General features: G+C 40.6%; 2 protein-coding genes across 4 annotated transcripts; both read left to right on the top strand.

The window, feature by feature from the left end:
* The first annotated feature begins 432 nt into the window (after nucleotides 1-432).
* On the top strand, nucleotides 433-13320 carry il21r.1 (interleukin 21 receptor, tandem duplicate 1). 3 transcript variants are annotated; one of them, XM_046400346.1, is made up of 13 exons: nucleotides 433-686; nucleotides 916-1138; nucleotides 1241-1268; nucleotides 1672-1875; nucleotides 4057-4120; nucleotides 4461-4579; nucleotides 4872-4980; nucleotides 5241-5428; nucleotides 5915-6048; nucleotides 6176-6359; nucleotides 6559-6670; nucleotides 8323-8416; nucleotides 11761-13320. In XM_046400346.1, the coding sequence occupies exons 6-13, from the start codon at nucleotides 4519-4521 to the stop codon at nucleotides 12541-12543; spliced, it is 1665 nt and encodes a 554-aa protein (XP_046256302.1). In that variant the 5' UTR covers nucleotides 433-686; nucleotides 916-1138; nucleotides 1241-1268; nucleotides 1672-1875; nucleotides 4057-4120; nucleotides 4461-4518; the 3' UTR covers nucleotides 12544-13320. The 3 variants fall into 3 exon arrangements, with proteins under 3 accessions (XP_046256302.1, XP_046256301.1, XP_046256303.1); XM_046400345.1 differs by lacking the exon at nucleotides 1241-1268; XM_046400347.1 differs by lacking the exon at nucleotides 1241-1268 and having other exon boundaries at nucleotides 436-686; nucleotides 6176-6351; nucleotides 6587-6670.
* Nucleotides 13321-15343: 2023 nt separating this feature from the next.
* Nucleotides 15344-19559, top strand: LOC124065434 (interleukin-21 receptor-like). Its single transcript, XM_046400833.1, has 9 exons — nucleotides 15344-15408; nucleotides 15613-15698; nucleotides 16361-16475; nucleotides 16633-16799; nucleotides 17057-17208; nucleotides 17297-17465; nucleotides 17753-17861; nucleotides 17971-18055; nucleotides 18668-19559. Exons 1-9 carry the CDS (start codon nucleotides 15359-15361, stop codon nucleotides 19205-19207), a joined length of 1473 nt encoding a protein of 490 aa, XP_046256789.1. The 5' UTR covers nucleotides 15344-15358; the 3' UTR covers nucleotides 19208-19559.
* The last annotated feature ends 860 nt before the right edge of the window (nucleotides 19560-20419 follow it).

Here is a 20419-nt window from a genome sequence, read left to right as displayed (position 1 = left end):
GCACATGTTAAGTTCAGTGTAGTGTTCCAAATTTCATTTTACACTGTGACGTGGCCTGTAATGTATTAGTCTGAGGGGGGAGAAGCAAAGCATATTAAACAAGTAAACTGGTTTTGTAAGAGATCGGCCTGGGTCTTAAAATGGCATACAACTCAGCCTACTGAAAGCCCAAAGGTACCAGTAATATTGGAGATACTAAGAAGTGTGGCCCTCTGCAACTGGACATCATCCCTCATCATAAAGAGAAATGTTTTGCTTTGTTTTTTCACGCAGTTAGACGTTTTTCTAGTGGTGGCTTCTCGGCAGCTTCTCCAGTGAGAAAGGTTAATTTGTCACTACATCCTCCACTACATGCAGAATCACTTCCTCCATCGGCTTCTAAGCAACAAGAACTTCAGTTAGGAGACCATTGCTTCCTGCATGATCCGCCTTAAACTGTATTTTAATGATCAAACAGGCCTGAGTACTCCACACTGTGGATAATTCACACTTTTCTTAGCTTCTGTGGAATTTCTCTGCACATTAAATGTGGCGTACCTGAGTTATCTTCCAGATGAGCACAATACTGTAATTAATTTGCAATAACACCTTTGTACCACACGTCGGCGCTGTGGGCTTACAACGTCTGTAATCACGAGTGCGGCTGAAAACTTCGTCGGACTCGTAAATGTTGCTACCTGTTGCAGGTGAGACACCGGACTTCTTTTCACTTTTACTTCTTTTCTTGTCAGCGGAAGCAAATTGTTTAAAAAAATTAATGCTGCAGTTAAAACATCCTGTTTGTTGTGAAAACGCTGCGGCGCTTAGTTTGTAAAGCGCTAGCTAGCTAGCTAGCAGGTTTTAGACTCTTAGCAGACGGTTAGCCGGCTAGCCGTTATTTTCTTATGAATGACTCCATATCGTTTCATTTCACAGCCATGTAAGGGAGGTTCTCGTTTTAAATGCTGCCGTTAATGGACCCTGCAGGTGAGCCCTGTGTGCTGAAGGGACGTGGATTTAAAATGGGAGCAAGCTGGAAGAGAACTGATGGTTTTGCTATCTCGGGTTGGTCCCTGTGTGCAGATCAAACCACAACTCATTCCGATTATGAAATATCACGATGTGAAAACGAAACAGCAAGACATGACGGAGTTCCCCAGTGAGTTGTCTGCATGCTTGGATAAGTTAGTATTGTGCATCTACTGTATGTTCCCGTAACTAAAATTATCTCTTTCTTTCTCTCTGTGGGTCTGTGTGTCAGGGTTCAACACTGTTTAGATGCTTTCAAGGTCAGTAGTAATACTGATTTTCTCTTGGGGATTGTTTTGTACCAAAAAATTTTTTGGATTCCCCCCAGGTTTAATCTTGTCAGGACAAGTGCCTCTTAAAAAGCCATACTGTATGTCACCCTTATTTATAATAAGATTGATTCACTATAATCACTATAAATATTTTTTTTTATGGTGAGCAGATTTTTAAAAACACATTCAAGCTATCATTGCAGGCTTGCAACACATGTGAACCTGTTGACTAATAGCCTCACCTCCATATCAGAGGTGAAAGCATTAATGGTTTGACATTCAGTTTCTCCACAAAGGCTGTTGGGCTCATATGTGTGAGTGTGGATCTACTTCCCCCTCACATGAAGACACAGTTCTCTCTTTGTTCAAAAGCATCTGTCCTGTCTTGCAGCGACACCTCCTTCAGCAGTCTCTGCAGAGCGCAGTGAAGGCAGTTGTGTATCCTGTGCAATTCATGTGGCGCTTCAGCATAATCCTGTCCTCAGCTGAACAACGTGGACTCGTATGCCGGTAATGTCACCAGCCGTGTGGCACTGAGACTTCATGAAACGGGAGATGTGTGAGAAGAGGGCCGCAGAGTCTCGTGACAACAGGGGTAGGTTATCTTCCACACTGCATCTTCTTTCTGCTGCTTTTAGCTGCAACTCAAAATTTTATGTAATTGGAAGCTAACAATATATTGCCTCTCATTTACATTATGCCATAGTCTTTCATCTATGTCACTCCTAAGAGGGACTTTTAATTTCAGGCTTAAAAAACATTGCTCCAGGACAAACTGTACACCCCAGCATCGCAGCTACATTTTCTACTCTTTCAGCTTCCATTTTTTTTTAACAAACAAACCCGGTTTGTCCATTGCTACTGTTTATGACCAAGTGTGTTGCACATCTGATCATTTGTAGGGAATTAGCCATCAAAACAGGAACAGGTTTCTCCTTTTTGGGAACAAAGCTGAGAATACTGTGAGCAGTAGACTGGTGAACCCTGCACTTGCCTTAAATTATGCTTTCTAGCATGTTTGGTGGGTGTGTTAAAAATTAAAATAATTCTGTTTAAAGAAAAGAAATCATTAAAATGTTATGTAAATGTATTTTCAATCTTATCTACAGTTGGCAGAAGTGTATCAAAACATTTGAGAAGAACTCGAAACTGCAGCGGTGGTCGTACAAGATACAGCAGCTGCATTTAGCTCATTGGCTTTATGCAGTATGCACATCTGAGGCATTAACCTTCTGAGAACACACCAGATGGGTTTGAGACACAGGACAAGGGCTGCAACTAACGATTGTTTACATTATTGATTAATCTGCAGTTTATTATCACGATTATTTGACTCATCTCTTAGATTAAAGTGTCAAAAAAATTGTAAAATACTCATCATGATTTCACAGAGCCCAAAGTGACGTCTTCAGATTGCATCTCCAGCACAGGTCCAAAGCACAAAGATGTTTCATTCACAAAGCAGTTTCTCATACATTTATGATGAGAAGCTGGAACCAGCAAAAAAAGAAATGACTGAAATGGTTAATCAACTATAAAAAATAGCCTAATTAATCCTCATGGGGAAATTCAGTTTTTTTCATAAGAGCAGCCACAATACAGGAGGACTGCTACAGCAGATAATATGCCGATTATTTTCCTGATGAATCAGTTAATTGTTGGAACTATGAAAAGTGATTTCAAGGTGGCATCATGTAATGTTTTGTTTTGTCCAAGCAACAGCCCAAAAATGTTTCTAACTTAATATAAAGTAAATGTATAATGTCATGTAACTCTTGCTGCTTGTGTGCCTGTTAATCATGTAATTGCTGCAACAAGCGCAGCACCTGGACATCTGCACCAGTTTAACATCTGCCTTGTTTAAGAGCGAAGGCAGAAGCAGCTTCTCAAAGGCAGCATTTATTGCCAGAGTTGTGCTTCTGTCACGTCCCACTGATCTGGTTCAAAGCACCACAGGTGCTAAGCTCTGTGTAGTTTTTCTGTGACAGAATGACATTTGGCTTTGACTAATACTGGTAGCATGAAATGTCTGCACACCTACTTGGTGATTCGCGTAACACAAAGGTGTACAACAGTGTAGATTCATTCACTGCACACGTGGATAATTGATTCTTATGATTTAATTCCTGGTGGAGAAACGTGTACATGTAGTTCAACATGCTCTGAGTTAATAACAGTTTGAGCTTTAAATATGTAAATTGAGCTGTGAGGGGCTACAAAGCAGGTTGTGACTCATTTTGGGCAACACAAGACTACTGAAACTACCGAAAATCCCTAATAAAGTGTTATTGTAGACATGTAGGTGTATGATAAGGGTCTCTGACAAAGCATCACAGAAGTTCTCTGGTTAGAATAATTTCAGTACTGAATTGTCTATGGGTTGTGTTATGAGTAGATGTTAAAAATGATATGAGCAAGGAGGCTCTTTGTGGTGACAGAAGAACACATCAGCATCTCTGCATATTAATTTCCTCGGCTGAAGATTGATTTAAAACCTGTTCTCTTAAAATATATTTATATTCTTCTTTTTGTCATTTACTTGGGTGTCACAGATGTATTGACTGAATTATTTTGTAGACGATTATTTCAACTTCCTGTTGACTTTTTTTTCTCTGGTTAACTATTGCATATTCATAGCAGCAGTGTGGATGTGGTGGGAAGGCACCACACAGACACCGCTCATTGGGTCTGAAACCACATCCTTAGTCACGCCACTGATGATGACGCCTATACTCTGAAAAACCAGAACATTGTTCCACTAAACATTCTCTCACAGGCGTCTGCATTGGTGACAGCTTGTTGACTCATCAAGGGGCAGAATTGTAAGAGCTAAAGAAAAGGTAAGATGGACGATTCTTTATTTGAGCCTTTAATAACAGTGAGAACTGAAAATGTTGATTGAAAATGTTCTTATTAAGATGGTTTGAGAGGTGATTTGCTCTAAACTTAATTTGTGTTTCATTCTGACTGGTTAACTTTTATAAATGGATTTGATTATTGATGTTAATGCTAGTGATTACATTTACCACATGTGAGATTGTAGATGGATTTTTGAGCCTTCATCTGTTTGAACCCTTAACCAACAAATTCCACAGACAGACTGAAGCTTTTTATTCTTTTGTTGTTACATATGTTTTTGTCAGGACAAAACAAACTTGTAACGTATATGTCTGTATTTAGTTACAGCTGCTGGGCTTCCTCCTGTCTAACCAGCAGCTGATAACAGTGGGTCGCCCCCATGGATCTTAAACCTGTGCTCCTATTGTTGCTGTTCCATCTTGCTTTGTTTGTTCATGGAGGTAAGTTGGCTTATCTCTCAAGTTGGCTTATCTAGTCCATGTCCCCTTTTTGATTATTGAAATGAAAGCCCCATTTAAGATGAGCTTAGGATTTCACTCTTGCACATTGTTCTGTGTTTGTCTTGATGGTGCAGCTGTGACCAAGTATCTTTTGAAAATTGTTTTTTTTTTTTAACTTCAGTCCTTGGTAAACAAATGATTGGAAGGGTGAGATTTTCGTGAAGCTTCGTGAATGTTGAATTTAGTGCACACGACCTTGTGTAACTGACTGCACTTTTCTTTTCTGCCGCAGTCACGCCTTTGTGCAATATCACCTGCTCGACGGACTACACTGCTTCGCTGAACTGTTCCTGTGCAGACTCCGTGCCGACATATGCTCTCGTCTTCAAGGTCGAGTGCAGGTACAACTTGTCTTTAGTGTCACTTCTAGTGGAACACACCGAGCATTGCAGTGAGACATTTGATGTTTTCTCCTTGGAACAGGTGGTAAAAATCGCCAGGCTTTGCTTTTGTCTCTTTTGTCGATGTGAACTTTTCGGGTACCTGCACGGCGTTGATTCAGCTCTGAAGCAATCACATGGAAACTTGGAGCGTTGGCGCAGACACGCTGGCTGATGTCATGGGACATTGCTGATTATAACCCACTGTTTATCTGTTGCAGCGATGGAGAGCTCGAGGTGAATGGCACCTGTGAAGTCAGTCCACCTCAGACCTGGTGTGTAATGTATCCAGAAATGCTTGATACAGTTGCATCCATTGGAACGATTTGTAATGCAACAGTGAGCCGCCAGGGCGATAAAGAAATAATGATTACCAGTGAGTTATCCACGTGGGCGCTGAGTGATGTGGGTAAGTTGAACCGCTAATAATACGTGATTTCAGGTTTCAGTATTCGTCTGTTCAACAGATAACATGATAACAAAGAATTGGGAAAAGGTCACAGAAATTATTTCTCAAAATATGTGTGTCAAAGTAGCTTATAAGAAGTCAAATGTCAATTTCCCTTCCAGATGCTTTTATAGATACTGGTGAAGCACTCCAAACATTTCCTCGTGTTGAGTGCAGAGTTCTTTCCAATAGTCTACATGTTGAACAGTTTTCACTTTTGTTTAAAAGTTCAGAAAACCCAGAGAATGATAAGAATAATACTGGCCACTTTGGCAACTTTCCCAGCTTACCCAAATTGTTGTTTTGCAGCAAAGGCCCGCCCACCTGCTTCACCCTCCAAATTAAGCTAAAAATGGTGTTCAACTGCCAGTTGTGGTGTAGAATATTATTGGCATACACTCACTTTCAGTTTCATAACATTTCCCCCCTGGGACTTTACTTTCACAGTGAAACCTCAGCCACCTTTCAATGTCCAAGTGACAGACACAGAAGGATTCTTCAACATCACTTGGGACCACAGCAACCAGGATGACTGCCTCATGTACAGAGTGCGCTTGCAACAAAGGAAAGACTTAGCAACGGTAATATGTGAGCCTGAGCACCAAAAAACAAAAAAGCTCGAGAGGCTGTTGCAGTTAATCACTGCTGATGGTCTCTGCTGCTGACTGCCATGTAAAATTGTACTGTTTTTTATCCCCCTCCTGACAGGATCCAGTTTATTTCCTTACAGTGGAAGAAAAGCACCTTCTGTTAGATCATAAGAACCTACAACTGCATACAAGCTACACTGTGGATGTCAAGGCCAAAATGTGTCCTGGGATTCTCTATGAGGGTCCATGGAGCGAATGGAGTTCCTCTGCTGAGTGGGCTACAGCACCCAGTGAGGCTGAAGGTAGTTGAGCTTTGTGGCTTCCAGCCTGGAATCAGGATGTGATCAACTCTTGTTGCCACTCACAGATGTTACAGTGTTTTGTTGTGGTTTTATGCTTCAAACCAGCATACGAGTGTGTGTTTCTGATCCTTCATTCAAACATTTCAGAAAGTGTGAAGTCTGTTCATCTTATGATTTTGTGTATATTATTCTCTCGTAGGGTATATACCGCTACGTTATTCCTTCACAGGAGTGTCTTGGTGTTTTTTGTACATCTCCCTGTCCATCATTTTTGTCTTTGGTGTTGGCGTGCTGGCTTATTTCCAAAAAACGTAAGTATTGCAGCGTATAATTCAGCCTCATTCATTCTGTAAAAGGTGCGCCTCCAGTGCGCTTTGAACATTTAACCTCTTGATTTGGTGCTGTTGGTGCTGAATTGTCTGCAGGACTTCACAAGTCAATACGTTTCTCGGTAGTCCCCAACAGCTGTCCGTGCCATCTCATAAAAGCCTCATTTAACTGTTTTCAAGCTGGTGGACTTTGATGTTCAAAGAGCACTGCTGGCTTTTGAAGAAACTTGCCGAAACCAATACGTTTGGACTGAACCGACTACTGTAATTCTAAAAATACAGTTATGTCAAAGTTCAGCGTAACTGTAAAGTAAAGTAAACATAACTGAACCTGCATTCGTTTCCTGTAAAAATAACATAGCAAAGGAAAAGATAATTAAACCTTAAGGTCAGCAAACCTTTGACTTCCAGTAAATGATTAACAAAGCTTCTTCACTGCTTCAATCAACACTTTCCTGGCATCACCTCCCACATGTCGAGAAACCACTGCTGTGCTGTATGTGCAGCGGCACATTGCACTGAAAAGGCTAGCAGACATAGGAAGTCATGCAGAGCATCAGTGTCAGAGCACCTCACTCATTAAGTGTGCAAGGTTGCAAGAAACAAATACAAGCTCAAAATATTAAATGAAATTAGCACTTATACGGGCTTCTGTTTCAGTCTAGTTTATCTTTCTCAGTTGTAGTCAGTTTTTCTTTCTGTTCGATGCACCGCTTACATGAGTTCTTTAGGGCAAATCTCAATAGTAGCAGCAGAGTCTGCAGTCTGCATGTGCTCATATTCACTCAGTTGCTAGTTTGTGATGTGCACAGAGCTAAAACCAACCCTACCTTCATGAATTGTATGATCAGGATTATTATAGACAGATCTTGCCTTTTTCAAATTATCGCTAGCAGCACAAAAACAAAACCTGCCTCTCTAACAATAGCCACCTTTTTTGTTTGCCACAGTCAAGTTACCAGACCCACTCAGATGTTTTTCCAGAGGAATGCGCTCTGTCAAGCTGACACGCTTTAGGTTTTAGCTAGTTGTACCTAATGATCTGGCAACTGAGTGTTTATTTTTGACATGCAAAAATCTTTGCCAACGGAGCAGATTAGCACACGTATGCCATGGGGTCATTTTGACCAGTCGACCAGTTGCTAAACAAACACCACATTGTGATAAATGTGAAAAATCTTTAAAGTAAGAGGTTTCCGTGAGCGGATTTCCAGGAGACGTTTCGTGATGAACATCCTGATCATCTTGAACATCCTGTCAAAGCTGTTTGTGATGAGCTGCGTTTTGCTTGTTAATCAAAGGGAGATTCACATTCTGCACCTCTTGATAAGGTATACATTATTCTATTTTGAGTCGGGCAGCGGTTAATATTTAGACTCGCTTTTAGTCAAACACTAAGATGTGACTTTCACTCACAGCTTCAGCTTTGTACTGTGAAATAATTCACACGGAAGCCACTCTGTGCTATCAACATGGCTGCTTAGGAGATAGAACGCCTTGCCGCTGCACGAGTCATGTACCGAAAAATCAAATCGCCACATCAAAAGTGTGGCACCACAGTTTTATAAATGTCATGTTATAGTTTTTGTCTCTGTTTCCATTCATTTTCTGAAACAGCTTCATATTTGTTTCAGGTATTTGCAGAAGAAATTCCAGCTGATTACATACATCCCCAGGGCAGATGAGTTTTTTAAACCCCTCTATTACGAGAATGGAGGGAATTTCAAGGTAAGAGAAAGCAAATCTCACACACACACACACACACACACACACACACACACAGCTTGATGGGCTTTGCATGTAATTTCCAAGTTGGCCCAGCAGGTGTTGCCCAAGAGGGGACTTTTGCACATCTGGACCCCGCTTGATGGGAATTTCCCTTGAGTTCACATTTAAGGGCCTTGAAGATGTGAATGACTCAGTGTGCAGGGGCTTCAAGAGGCTTTTCGTTTTTGATTTGTATGACATGCTGTGGGTAGATAGAAGCCAGACCTGTTCCACACAGTGGAAAATACCCCTTGTATATCTATTTCACATCTTTTATGTGTCATTGTGCCAGGCTAAAAACAGCTTGTTTTTCACTTGATGGGGCACAAGGAGAAAATTGTGGTTTATATTTTCTGATTGTCTTCCTGTGTTTCTGTTCTTTTCCATCACCTTTTTTATATCTTTCTCTGAGGTAAAGAAACCTGAAGCACAACAGAAATACCTGAAATTTCCATTAAATATGTATGGTATAGAATGATAATCGTGTTTAAAAAGAGTGAGCATCTGCTCGGCACAAGTGTCCAGTAAAGACCAGCTGCTGAAGACCAGATCAGATTTTTTTTGTTTTGTTTTCAGAGCAAATTGAAGAAAAACAACTTTTGCCAGCTTCAGCCATAGAGTTGACTGGTTCGATGCCCGTCCCCTTCGGTCTTTGAAAAGTTTATGGCTCCTGATGGCACCTCGCACAGTAGCCTCTGTATCGATGTGTGTGTAGGAGCCAAATGCAATGTTATGGGGAGGCAAGGTGAATCTGTATTTGTCGTGGGTACCATAGGGGGCGCTGTGGTCATTCAGGCCATAAAAGGGTATAAAGGTAATGGGAAATCTGGGGACGTCAGGTGTTGTGTGACCCTGGAAGGGCAAATGGTTTTTGACCGCTAAGACACAGGTGTTGAATGTTGGGAGGATGAATGGACACACATTTTTTGTTGCACCGAGAATAAACCTCTTTTGATGGAACAATCAATGGAGACGTGTGGACTCATTCCTGATCTAGTAAGGAAATTTGGACAACTTAGCGCGTCAGATAGGTCGCTCCCCTCACTAGCTTGTAATAGACTAAGCTCCCGTAGTGTGTGTGAATGGGCGGATGCTAACTTAGTAGTCTTCTTCACGATATTATCACATTAACCTGCTAGTAGTAGTTCAACCCATTAGCTTGAGATCTGTGTGGAGTTACAAACTTTGGTCAGCAGAGTGTGCTACTGCAGCAGATAACATAGGGAGCATACCTTCAGAGTGGAAGTACTAGTACTTTCTGTACAGTACATATAATTATATATTTAGCAATGCTTTGTTGTACTTTTTGTGCTGTATTTAGATTAAATGCAAAATATCTTGATCCTTGCAAGAGAAGCCAAGCTTGTTTTCAAACAAAGAAACCTGCAAACATGCACAATAATAACTGGTTATGGCCTTTTGTAGGTCTTAATGAGCAATTAAAGATTTGGACAATGATAGACAGTCTGGGTGGACAGTAGAGACACTGCTGAACCTTCCACACAGCAGCACCTGTGTCTTCACTAAATCTCTGTCAGCATTTTCCATGTGCTGATGACAGACGTGAGATTTAGTCCCCAGTAAGGCAAGTTCGTAGTTTGGATTCAGTTTAATATGGCCGTTCTTCTGCACAGTGTGTGCATACGCTAAAATTCTGTATTTGTAAATTTTAATGTATTGAAATTTGTTTATAGTTCATAAACCACAAATGCACAACATCCTAAATCTGCTTCACTGATAGACGACAGTTGGAAAATGAAACAACACGTCTGTAGTCACGTCTATGTTAAAGAATTTAGAACATCCACTAATTAAGTCTGTGTACTTTTCTTAATCATCTTTGCAACCCCTGGCAAAGAGCCAAAAAGTTCATAATTCATAGTTCACCTGTCTGATGGCATTTTCTAGTACTTATGGTACTTTTTCCATTCTTCGTGTGTTTTAGGAGTCTCTCCATACTGATATAGGCTTATAAAAAATAATATTTATTTGTGAAAATATTAAACAGTAACAGGGTAATTAAAGGGCTGTTAGGCAGACGTAGTTGTTGGCATCTGGTGTAGAGTTTGATGTATGGATGTGAAGTACTCGTCAGAAACATGATCTGCTGTATTTAATTGATTGTACATCATATCTTCACCATCATGTTGAAACAGCTCTTTTATAAACTGTTGCTCCAGTTAAATGTGCTGTCTTGTGGTGCAGACTGTTTGCTCCCCTTCAGCTGATCAGCCTGTACTACAGGATGTGGTGTCCTTTGCATCAAGAAAGTGATTCATGCTTATCTGGGCATCACTTTGCTGAATGGAGACTGTAGATGGCTGCAGAAGCTATGTTTATTTCAATAACATGTATGTATTAATGTTAAGCCGTGTGTATTTGTGGAGAGAATCCTGCTTTAAAAGTACTTTAAAGAAAAAAAAAAACAACTCAAAAATACAGCTTCAGCACTACTTCTTAATTGAGCCCATGAAAATGGACTCCTTTCATTATCAGTTAATCTTTGCAGTCTGTCCATGTTATGCTGATGCACTCAAAAGTTTATACTTGACTGCTATACTTGACTCTGCTAGACTTTAAAATTTTCTCGTTTATGTGAAAAAAAACTACCTTATTTTTCCACACTTGACATAACATGTACTGGTCAACATGTAATTATTACATTATATAGTCATTTACAAGGAATGACTAAATGTTCACATATTTCCTGCTGAACAATGTGAAAGTCCCATGTAAGAAGTTTAGGTGCTCACTGAGGTGTCTCACACACATCAATACTGAAAAAGATAAAGCTAAAGTGCAGTTTCCCCCCTTTAGATTACATATGCAAAATTACCCACACTTTATTTTTGAATGTGCACACAGAAAAGGCTATCTTTAATCAGAACACTAATGTCTGCCCTTTGCTTTCCTGTCAAACATTAGCTGAAAAGGTCATTATCACTCACGTGCCTAAATGATAAACATGAGGCTACAGCCAGCAGCTGCTTAGGTTAGCTTAAAGACTGGAAGCAGGGGGTAAACACCAAACCTGTCCAAAGGCTAAAAGCAACAGCTCACCGGCACGTCTAAAGCCCATGAACGAACACCAAAGCATGAGCTGGTTGGCTAATCAAGCCAGCAACACTCAAGTTGTGCTTTTACTGGGAGTTGCATGCCAGATCTAATTCTTGATTTATTCAAGAATTAGTAACTTTAGGCAGTTGAGTAAATAAGCGTCTGTTTCTTTAAATGTTTGTAGGCCAGCGTTACCACGTATTTAATCCAACACTCCAAATTAATGTCTTGTGTTTGCTTTGTTGTAGGAGTGGGTGAAGCCTGTATTCAGTGAGCACGATTACTTCAGGATCAGCTCACAAGTCCAGACGCCAAGCGAGAAGCTGCACGACATCCTCCAGTGGAACAGCGAGAAACAAAGCTACGGCGAGGACAACGAGTTGGGACAAGGCAGTCATTTACTCCATATGCTGCAGCCTCACAGCAACTCGCTGCCGCTCTTCCAGGACGGCTGCGGCTCACAGGGCACCGGCCACTCCACCGGACACATCTCCATCCATACCGTCACCCTCTCCGGGGAAGACGGGTTTAAAGGGGAGGACACGTCTCAGAGCTCTGTTAACACCCTCAGAAGTTACCATCATGGAGAAAGCTTTGGATCGTTTAGAAAAGACAACAGAGAACAAGCTGGCTATGATTTGGACGAATCTCAGATGCTCAGGGTGGATGGACAAAGTGTGGAATTACCACAACATGAAGACCAACTGTCCAATAACTTAATAGTGGAGAATGTAAACCTTCATCCACTCATCCAGCTTAATGAACCAGAGAGAGTATCACTTGACTCATTCGCCTCAAACGAGCAGTCGGAAGACGGCTACCCTCACGTGGACTTGGACACCATTGACAGTGGTTTCGGGGAGTGCAGCAGCCCTGGAGCCTCAGACTCAAACATAGCAGAGCAGATAGACTCTCATTCGTTTCATGAGCACAAAAGCTCAAATTCTAACTACGTAAAGCAGTGGATGGCCTGTAGCGCTATTCAAGAAGACTCTAGCAACATGGAGAATGAACTCCAAGAAACACAGTGATAATCCATCTACTGACGCAGGCACAGTCAGTAGTGCTATTTAAAAGATTTCCTGACTTTTTTCAGAAAATGTACTTTGAGTGAAAGCGTCTTGGAGGTGTCTGCGACACATAATGCTGTATATTCTGTTCATCTTGAATTTTTTTAGTTGTGCACTTTGTACTAGATGTATATATATTCAGGTTTGTTTCATTTTAATTCATTTGATATTGTGCCCTTTGTTTTTAGAAGAAATGTGAAAGATGTGATTGGACAGAGAGAGAAGGGGGTGACGTATATGCAGACTGGAGTATCCCAACAATACTTGTTGTACTTCGTATACCTTTGACTATAAAAATGCTATAATATGTTTTCAGTGTTGAACAAAATTCAGATCTGCCCTTCAGTTATTAACTGATTATTTAAAGACAGAAAAAGAAAATAGAAGTAAAATTCACAAATGTTTATTTTGTTAGTTGATATTTTTTATTATTATTAGAAAACTAATGCGTTTTTCAGTTACAAATAGGTCTAAAGTCCATAACCTCTCAGTGGGACTCGTGAAGCTCCTTAGACGTGCAGCAGTGTTTTAGATTGCTTTGATTTACGCCGCTCGAGGATGCTTTTTGTCGTGTCCATGCATGCTTCGTTAGCTGCAGCAACAGCAAGTATGCTGCCTTATCAAGATGTCTGATAATGTATGTTTTTTTTCTTGCACACGCATTTTGTAAGTCACCACTGCAAGCATCCATCCTGTTTTTGTGCCATGTCAGTAAAAAAGCAAACTTTGGGCAAAGGTTTATCTTCTGAAAGTGATTATTTCTGTGGCCTTGACCTCATTCATCTGAGGTAAGTAACAAGCAAGACATGCAAATATAGCAGAGAATTTTAGCAGAAAATATATTTGTTCTCTTTTACCGAATAGCACACTTTACATTTATATTGTTACCGAACATACACAGTTAAGTGCAATCCTTAAAACGCTGACAAAATGAGCGTTTTTGACGGGTTCTGCTATTGTCCCTGTTACTGGCAAATGCATTTATGATATTAGGATATTTAAGTTTATACACATTTGGTGAAGGTGATGTATTGATAATATCCAACAGTTTGTTGGACAGTGGATTTTTCCCGCTGAAAGGGCTCCTGCTGTTACCTGCAGTGGGAGGGGAAAGTGTTGCTCATTTACTCTCCAGCTCCAGAATTTCCATGGGAGCTTATAATCTAACGGTTTCCACAACCTTCCAGTGCAAATAATAACATTAATGTAGGGTGTTACAGAGTCTGACAGCCTGGGTGGAGAGTCTAGAGGATCTTGTGCTCAGATGTACTCTTAATTAAAAGTGTGATGAATGTAGGTGAGATGGGTCTTACTGATGGACTCAGTAAACCTCTCTATACACTGTGGGCACATGCAGTCTTAGTCACTACAGTTAGTGTGCCAGATGGGTGATGCAGTCGGGCACAACACTATCTATGATTCCGCTCTAGAAGGTGTAGCGGATGGGTGGGGGAAGGCTGGCTCTCTTCAGAAGATGGAGGCAGTGAAGAAGCTTGGTTTGTCTTTTTTGGTACGGAGGTGCAGTTGTGGTCATCAGCAGTGTGGGCCAGTCAGGAGCTTGGTGCTCCTGACTTGATCCACGCAGGCTCCGGTGATGATATTGGGGTTGTGGGCAGCTTGTGGGCCTTCCTGATGTAAAGGGAGACCAGCTGTATTTTTTCATACAGTGCACAGTAACAACCGTGATATCTTGTAACAAAGCAGAGAGTGCAGTGATATCATCATACAGTATATAATGTGTATGGACTGCATCAAGTTGATCTAAAGTGGAACGACCTGCAAGAGAGTACAAGTTATCTCCATTATCATTGTACTGTGTGCTTCGTGCACATCCTGCTGCCATCATACCGTGAAAATGAAGTTCGGTGGGTGTGAATCTCGTCAGATAGCCTTAGTCTCACGTTCAAACACGAAACAACTGACAGGAGAAAGCGGGACAAAATGACAGCATTCAGTACACGTTTGAGGTTATGCAGAGATATCTGTAGAAGGTCGATGGGAGAAAGGTAATCTAGACGTGGCTTGAGCTGGAGAAGATCGAGATGTGTCCCTAAAAATGGTAGAGCAGTAATACTTTTTATGTAGATTGTAAGTAATAACAAACCAAGCGAAGACACTTGTGGTATCCACATGGTTAGTGAAACCATCAGTACAGATCACCTGTTTCCCATAAGACATGCTATATATTGAATTTCCCTCGGGATCAATAAAGTATCTATCTATCTATATAGAGAAAGTATTGGTCCTCATGCAGTGATGTTGGGCCAAAAAGCTTGGCTCACAATCCGTTTCAGTTCATCCCAAAGGTGTTCAAAAGGTGATCCCCAAACGGTTGCCACAAAGTTGGAAGCATAGCATTGTCCAAAATGTCTTGGTATGCTGAAACATGAAGATTTCCCTTCACTGGAAGTCAGGGGCCGAGTCCAAACCCCTGAGGAACAGCCCCATAAAACAGTCTGTTTGGGTACTCTTGTCTATATAACGTAAATATGGAAGAAACAGCTTCTATTTATTTAGCCGTTGTTGTGGAGACATACATAGACATAAATATATGGGCAGGGGTGGGTTATTATATCCATAATATATTGATTGTGTATATGTGGTTATATAAGACACATATATGTTGATTAAGCACGTGTGTGTTAAATTAAACAAAAGCAAGATCATGTGCCCAAAGAAAAAAAAAGGAAGAAGAAAAAAGGTGTGACGTTAAAAGAAAAAAGAAAAAAATTAGACTTCCTGTGATGCAGGCAGTGATAAGTTTAACCTCAGTTCCATGTATCATTCACTCTCTGAGACATCAACACCACTCGAACATCCCGTGAGGTAACAGCATTTTACACAGCATGAGTGACAACTGCTGATTTTCTTGTCTTTTGTCTTTTGTTTTCAGCTCATTTAGACTTGAGGTGTCATGTTACACTTGTGGATCTGTTACAATTCAGAAAGTCCTGTTGGATGTTGGAACCGACCGATGAAGACATGGAAGACAGAGACAGTCAGATTAAATGTCTGCGTTTGCATCCACAGTGTGATACTCGAAGTCATGAAGTGTCTGCGGCTCCTGTTCATGTGTTGCTGCTCCAGCGTCCTCGCGGTGTCCAGCTGCACCAGAGGTACGTCCCATCTGAACTTACACTGTGGGAAATACTTTAATAAGGCAGTTTGTGTCGTATCTCATCTTGTGGTCTGTGTGCATGTGATCAAATTCTCTCTTTTGTATGATTAATTGTGCACAGATGACTTTACTGTCACACATTCCACTCATCAACCACAGCAGAAAGTTCAAGGGAATTTACAGTCAAGATTCAAATGCTGTACTCCAGTAAAACTTTTGATGTATGCTCCTTATTTCCATTTTGTGTAACCTCATACTTCTGTTATGTTAATGTTAAAAGTGCTTTTTTTATTCCACCACATTTTTGGTTTCAACTTAAGCGATAAATTTCTGAAATGCTAAACCCTGTTGAGGAGCAAATCAGAAGCTCCAACCTTTGTGCAGATGTTCGCAGCTCCATCAAAGGGACAGTTCTCATTTCTCCAGGTGGTTTCACTTTCATAACTGGTCAGCGTTTCTTTAAAAATAAAGATAAAAATTTTAAAAACATCAATATAAATTTGTGCAGCAGAACTCGACCCATCAGATTTAACTTGCCCGATTCCCATGTTAGAAACCACCGGACCAAACTGCAATTGTGGGACTTCAATAAATGTTTCTTGCTTCTTTTTTTCCAATATCGTGAAATGTGACAAGCATCTTTTCTTCCCACTTTTGCAGTCGATGGATACTCATGTGTGAGTGATTATCGGCGCACAGTTACTTGTGTCTTGAACATCACTGGTAATCCCATGGAAAAATCCAACTACAGCCTGGAATTCAGTGACTCTGACGGGTAATTGCATTTTTTGCATGCATGACCAAATAAATTATTCTTACTTAATGTACTTAATTTTTGTGTTTTGTGCCACTGACTCTTATTAATGTTTGTTATTGTGTTTTTTTGTTTGTTTGTTTTGTTTTTTTGCTTGTTTGTTTGTTTTAATCTTCAGGATTAATCTCTGTCCACTTGTGGCCGTGAATCACACTTACAGCTGTGTCTGCAAACTCTCAACTGCAGACAACTTGAATTTTGACAGCTATAGCGAATATAACATAATGGTTTGTCATGTATCTGACTGCCATCCTGTAACAAAAAAATTTGAACCAGCGCAGAACAGTAAGTTTGAATTAATTATCATTTATGCTAATCATGTGTTCTTCTTCTTATTATGTGTCTGAGTGACTCTCACATGTGTTCATGTTTGTGTGTCTGTGTGTGCACGTATGCAGATACGTCCGTGTGATACTGCGTCAGTAAAATGACTGTAAATTTAAATAGAAACAGAAGATATTTCTGAAGTACAGTGCCTTAAACAACAAACATCGGGTATCGTCTTGTTGTGTAGATGTGATCTGATAATTGCTTGTCATCAGTTCAGCTGACGCCCCCGCATAAAGCTGAGGTCCAAATAACGCCAAAGACGTTCAGCATCACTTGGACAAGTGGATATGAAGACCGCCAGGTCCTAAAGGATATCCTTGAGTATGAGCTGTTACTTCAGACACCTCACAGCCAGGAGAGTCACGTAAGAGCCACTGTTAAGCCATACTTGACCAACACGTTTTGCCATAAGAAACAACAATAATCGTATACTGGTTTCTGTCTCTCCTCAGACTCTTTCAACTAATAAGAATCAGAAGAATGTATCAGTTCAAAGATCGCAGCTTAAACCAGACGCTACATACTGTGTTAAAGTGAGATCTAAAGTGTTTCATTCTGAGTACAGTAGCATTTGGAGTGAATGGGGTCCATCAACATGCTGGAAAAATGAAGCAGTGGGAGGTAAAGTGTCGCTTTTTCCTCAGCACGAAGGTCTCATGGTGCTAACTGTCAGTGACGCATGTAAACGTACTGATATGCTGTGTGTGACGTCTTGGATGCATGGATCCATGGATTATGTGTGTCTCAGTGGTGTTGTATATTGTGTGAAAGAAGTCTCACTGACTTCAAACAAACCACCGCCACCCCCTTTTCTGCAACCACCACCTTGGTGGAATAATTTATCAGCCATCTAATAGACTTACTGTCATCTCTGTAGTGTGACTCAGTCAGTCTGTATTTTTTTCAAGACATTTCCTCAGAACAAGATAACACAACATCCATTTTGACCAAGTCTCTGGGCCCAATGTTTGTGGCTGTCGGAGTCCTGCTGTTTGTATTCTACAGGCCCTATGCAAGGTAATTTCACCAACATTTAAGAGTGTCATAATCAATCTCTTGTGGAAAATGGTTGCAAGCCTAAAAGAGTTAAATGTGGTTTCTGATGTTTCTTGATTTCCTACAACAGAATGAAGATTAGATCTTTGTCCCACACGCCATCACCCGCCCCTTTCTTCAAACCTCTTTTTCAACAATATGAAGGCAATCTCCAGGTGAGGTGGTTACGCAGGGTCCTCGTGTCTTATTATTCTTTGTTATTTGCGTGAACTAAGCCAACATTGTTTGTACGCAGTTGCATGAAGTCTAGTCTCTCCTGAAGTCTGTCCTCGGGGATGTTTTGTTTTTCATTATAAACAGAGCGAGACAACGTGATGCAAAAACAAGCAACACACAAGCAATAAATTCATCCACTAAAACACGTTTTAGCTTTCATACGCTGGCTATCAGTTATAATGTTTATCATGGTCACTGTCTTAATTTATCGTGTTTACATGCTAACATTTGATAGTTCTGGAGAAATCAAAATTTTTTGACCTGGTCGAAAGGTTTCCAAAGGGATCAGAGTTAATCCTGAACGGGACGTGAACGTCTTTACCAGATTATCACAGCAATCCATCCAATGGTTGCTGAACTATTTTAGCTGGAACCAAAGTAGTAATCCTACCGACCGGCTGACAAACAGACGATATCAATGGTGGATAACACACAGTGGAGAAGTGATTAATTTATGTGTATGTTGTATTTCACATGCGCTTCAGTGAAAACGAATCATAGAACTTGACATGGCAGCTGATACATCTCAGTGTTACTGAATTTATTTACAGGAGTGGTTTTCACCTCACGGCAAATTTGTGCTAACATACGAAACTGAGGAGATCTTGACAACCGACACCGTGATTGTTGAGCCCAAACCCATCGCAAAGGAGCCAGACGAGGACCAGAAATTCCTCAGCGCTTCAATAACACAACCGGAATTCACTCAGTGTCAAACGTCTTACGTTGGCCTACCAGGGATACACGAGGCCTCCCCGCCTCTAACTGTGGTCAGTCCGGGAAACATGTCGTACACTCAGCTGCCTTGCTCTGTCTGGGGGGTTGGCTTTGGAGAAGAGAAAGTTGTCTCCTCTTCACCTAAAGATTTCTTAGATATCAGCCATGCTGATTCTGGCTGCAGCTGTGAGGACTTGACCCAAAGCCCAGAGTGCAGTCTGCCAAACAGTCCTGTTGATGTCAGTCCACCACCATGTAACTCCACCGGTTACTGCATTCTCAACAAAACAGCGGAAGGTTTTGCTCCCGTTTTAGTGTCCGAAGGAAGCAACCTAAGCCCTCCATCTGATTCCCCGCAAGAGAATAAGAGCTAAGAATAAGAAATCATCTTGGATGGTTGGTTTGGAGGAAGGATTCACAATGCTTGTGCTCAGAATGGCTGTACATTGTATTGCTTGCATGCTCACACACTCATTGTATGTGTGTTCTAGATACTGTTTCTAATTCAACCACTGCAGGTGTTGTTCCCTACAGCACTGATGGACCATTTGAATGTATCTTATTTTCTGTCTTTTTATAAAGCGACCGTAAACACAACACACATGCACATGTGTTATACTTGGCACGTTTCCCACACTGACTGCAGAATGTGATGATGTAAAGGTGCAGGATTTTCACATCAGCTGTCAATAAAATGTTTGGGGTTTTTTTATGCACAATCCAACATTTTTATTTGTCTGCATTTGTTCTTTACCTTCACTTTTTAATCAAGAATAAGAAATTAAAGGGCGTTCGGTCAGTATAAATTTAGACAAAAATGTTAATTTGTGTTCATAATGTGTAAAGGGCTCAGTGTGTTGCACTGGGCTGTTTTAAAATAATCACATAAAGCACTTTTGATCACAGCAAACGACAGCACCACAAACTACAGCCTCCAAAATGACCTTTGAGTTGAATCAACTCCTTTCTAAAACAGTTTCAACAACTTAACGTTATAAGCTCCATGAAGGTTGTAAGATTGCTGAATGAGATGTATCAGCGTTGGTTTTAGCTCGCTGCTGACAAAGGGTTTCATACAAACCAGGTTTATCTTGTGACCCTTTTGGTGAGGCCTGTTTGTTGGGGATCTTCTTAGTTCCTTATAAAGAAGTTAAAATATAAGATAATCCTTTGTTAGTCCCATAACTGGGAAATTACAGTAAAAACTACCTAAAAACTAAAACTAACTTCAACCAGCTACTGGAAAACAGTACAGTGCTGTTTTTTTATTTTTTATGATAACATGTCAGACACAGGACAATTCCAAGAATTCAGATATTTATTTTTAATATAGCACTTAGTAAGTACATTTTGATGATATTACTGTACTTTTAGAGTTATAATTTTAAATGTAGACTTTTTACCTCTAATTGAATATTTTCACACTGTGGTTTTAAAACGTTTGCTTCAGTAAAGAATCATTATTATTGGAAATAGTAGTAATATTGCGCTACAAGAGCTACAACCTGCAGTTCCGCAACAATCCGGTAGTTGGCAAAACTGCGGTGTTTGCCAACGTCAACGACACATAAACACAGTAGCAGAAG

Source organism: Scatophagus argus, chromosome 9 (assembly GCF_020382885.2).
Source record: "Scatophagus argus isolate fScaArg1 chromosome 9, fScaArg1.pri, whole genome shotgun sequence".
NCBI classification, from domain to species: domain Eukaryota; kingdom Metazoa; phylum Chordata; class Actinopteri; family Scatophagidae; genus Scatophagus; species Scatophagus argus.
Note: the sequence above shows the minus strand (reverse complement) of the source record. Positions and strands in the feature narration are given on the sequence as shown.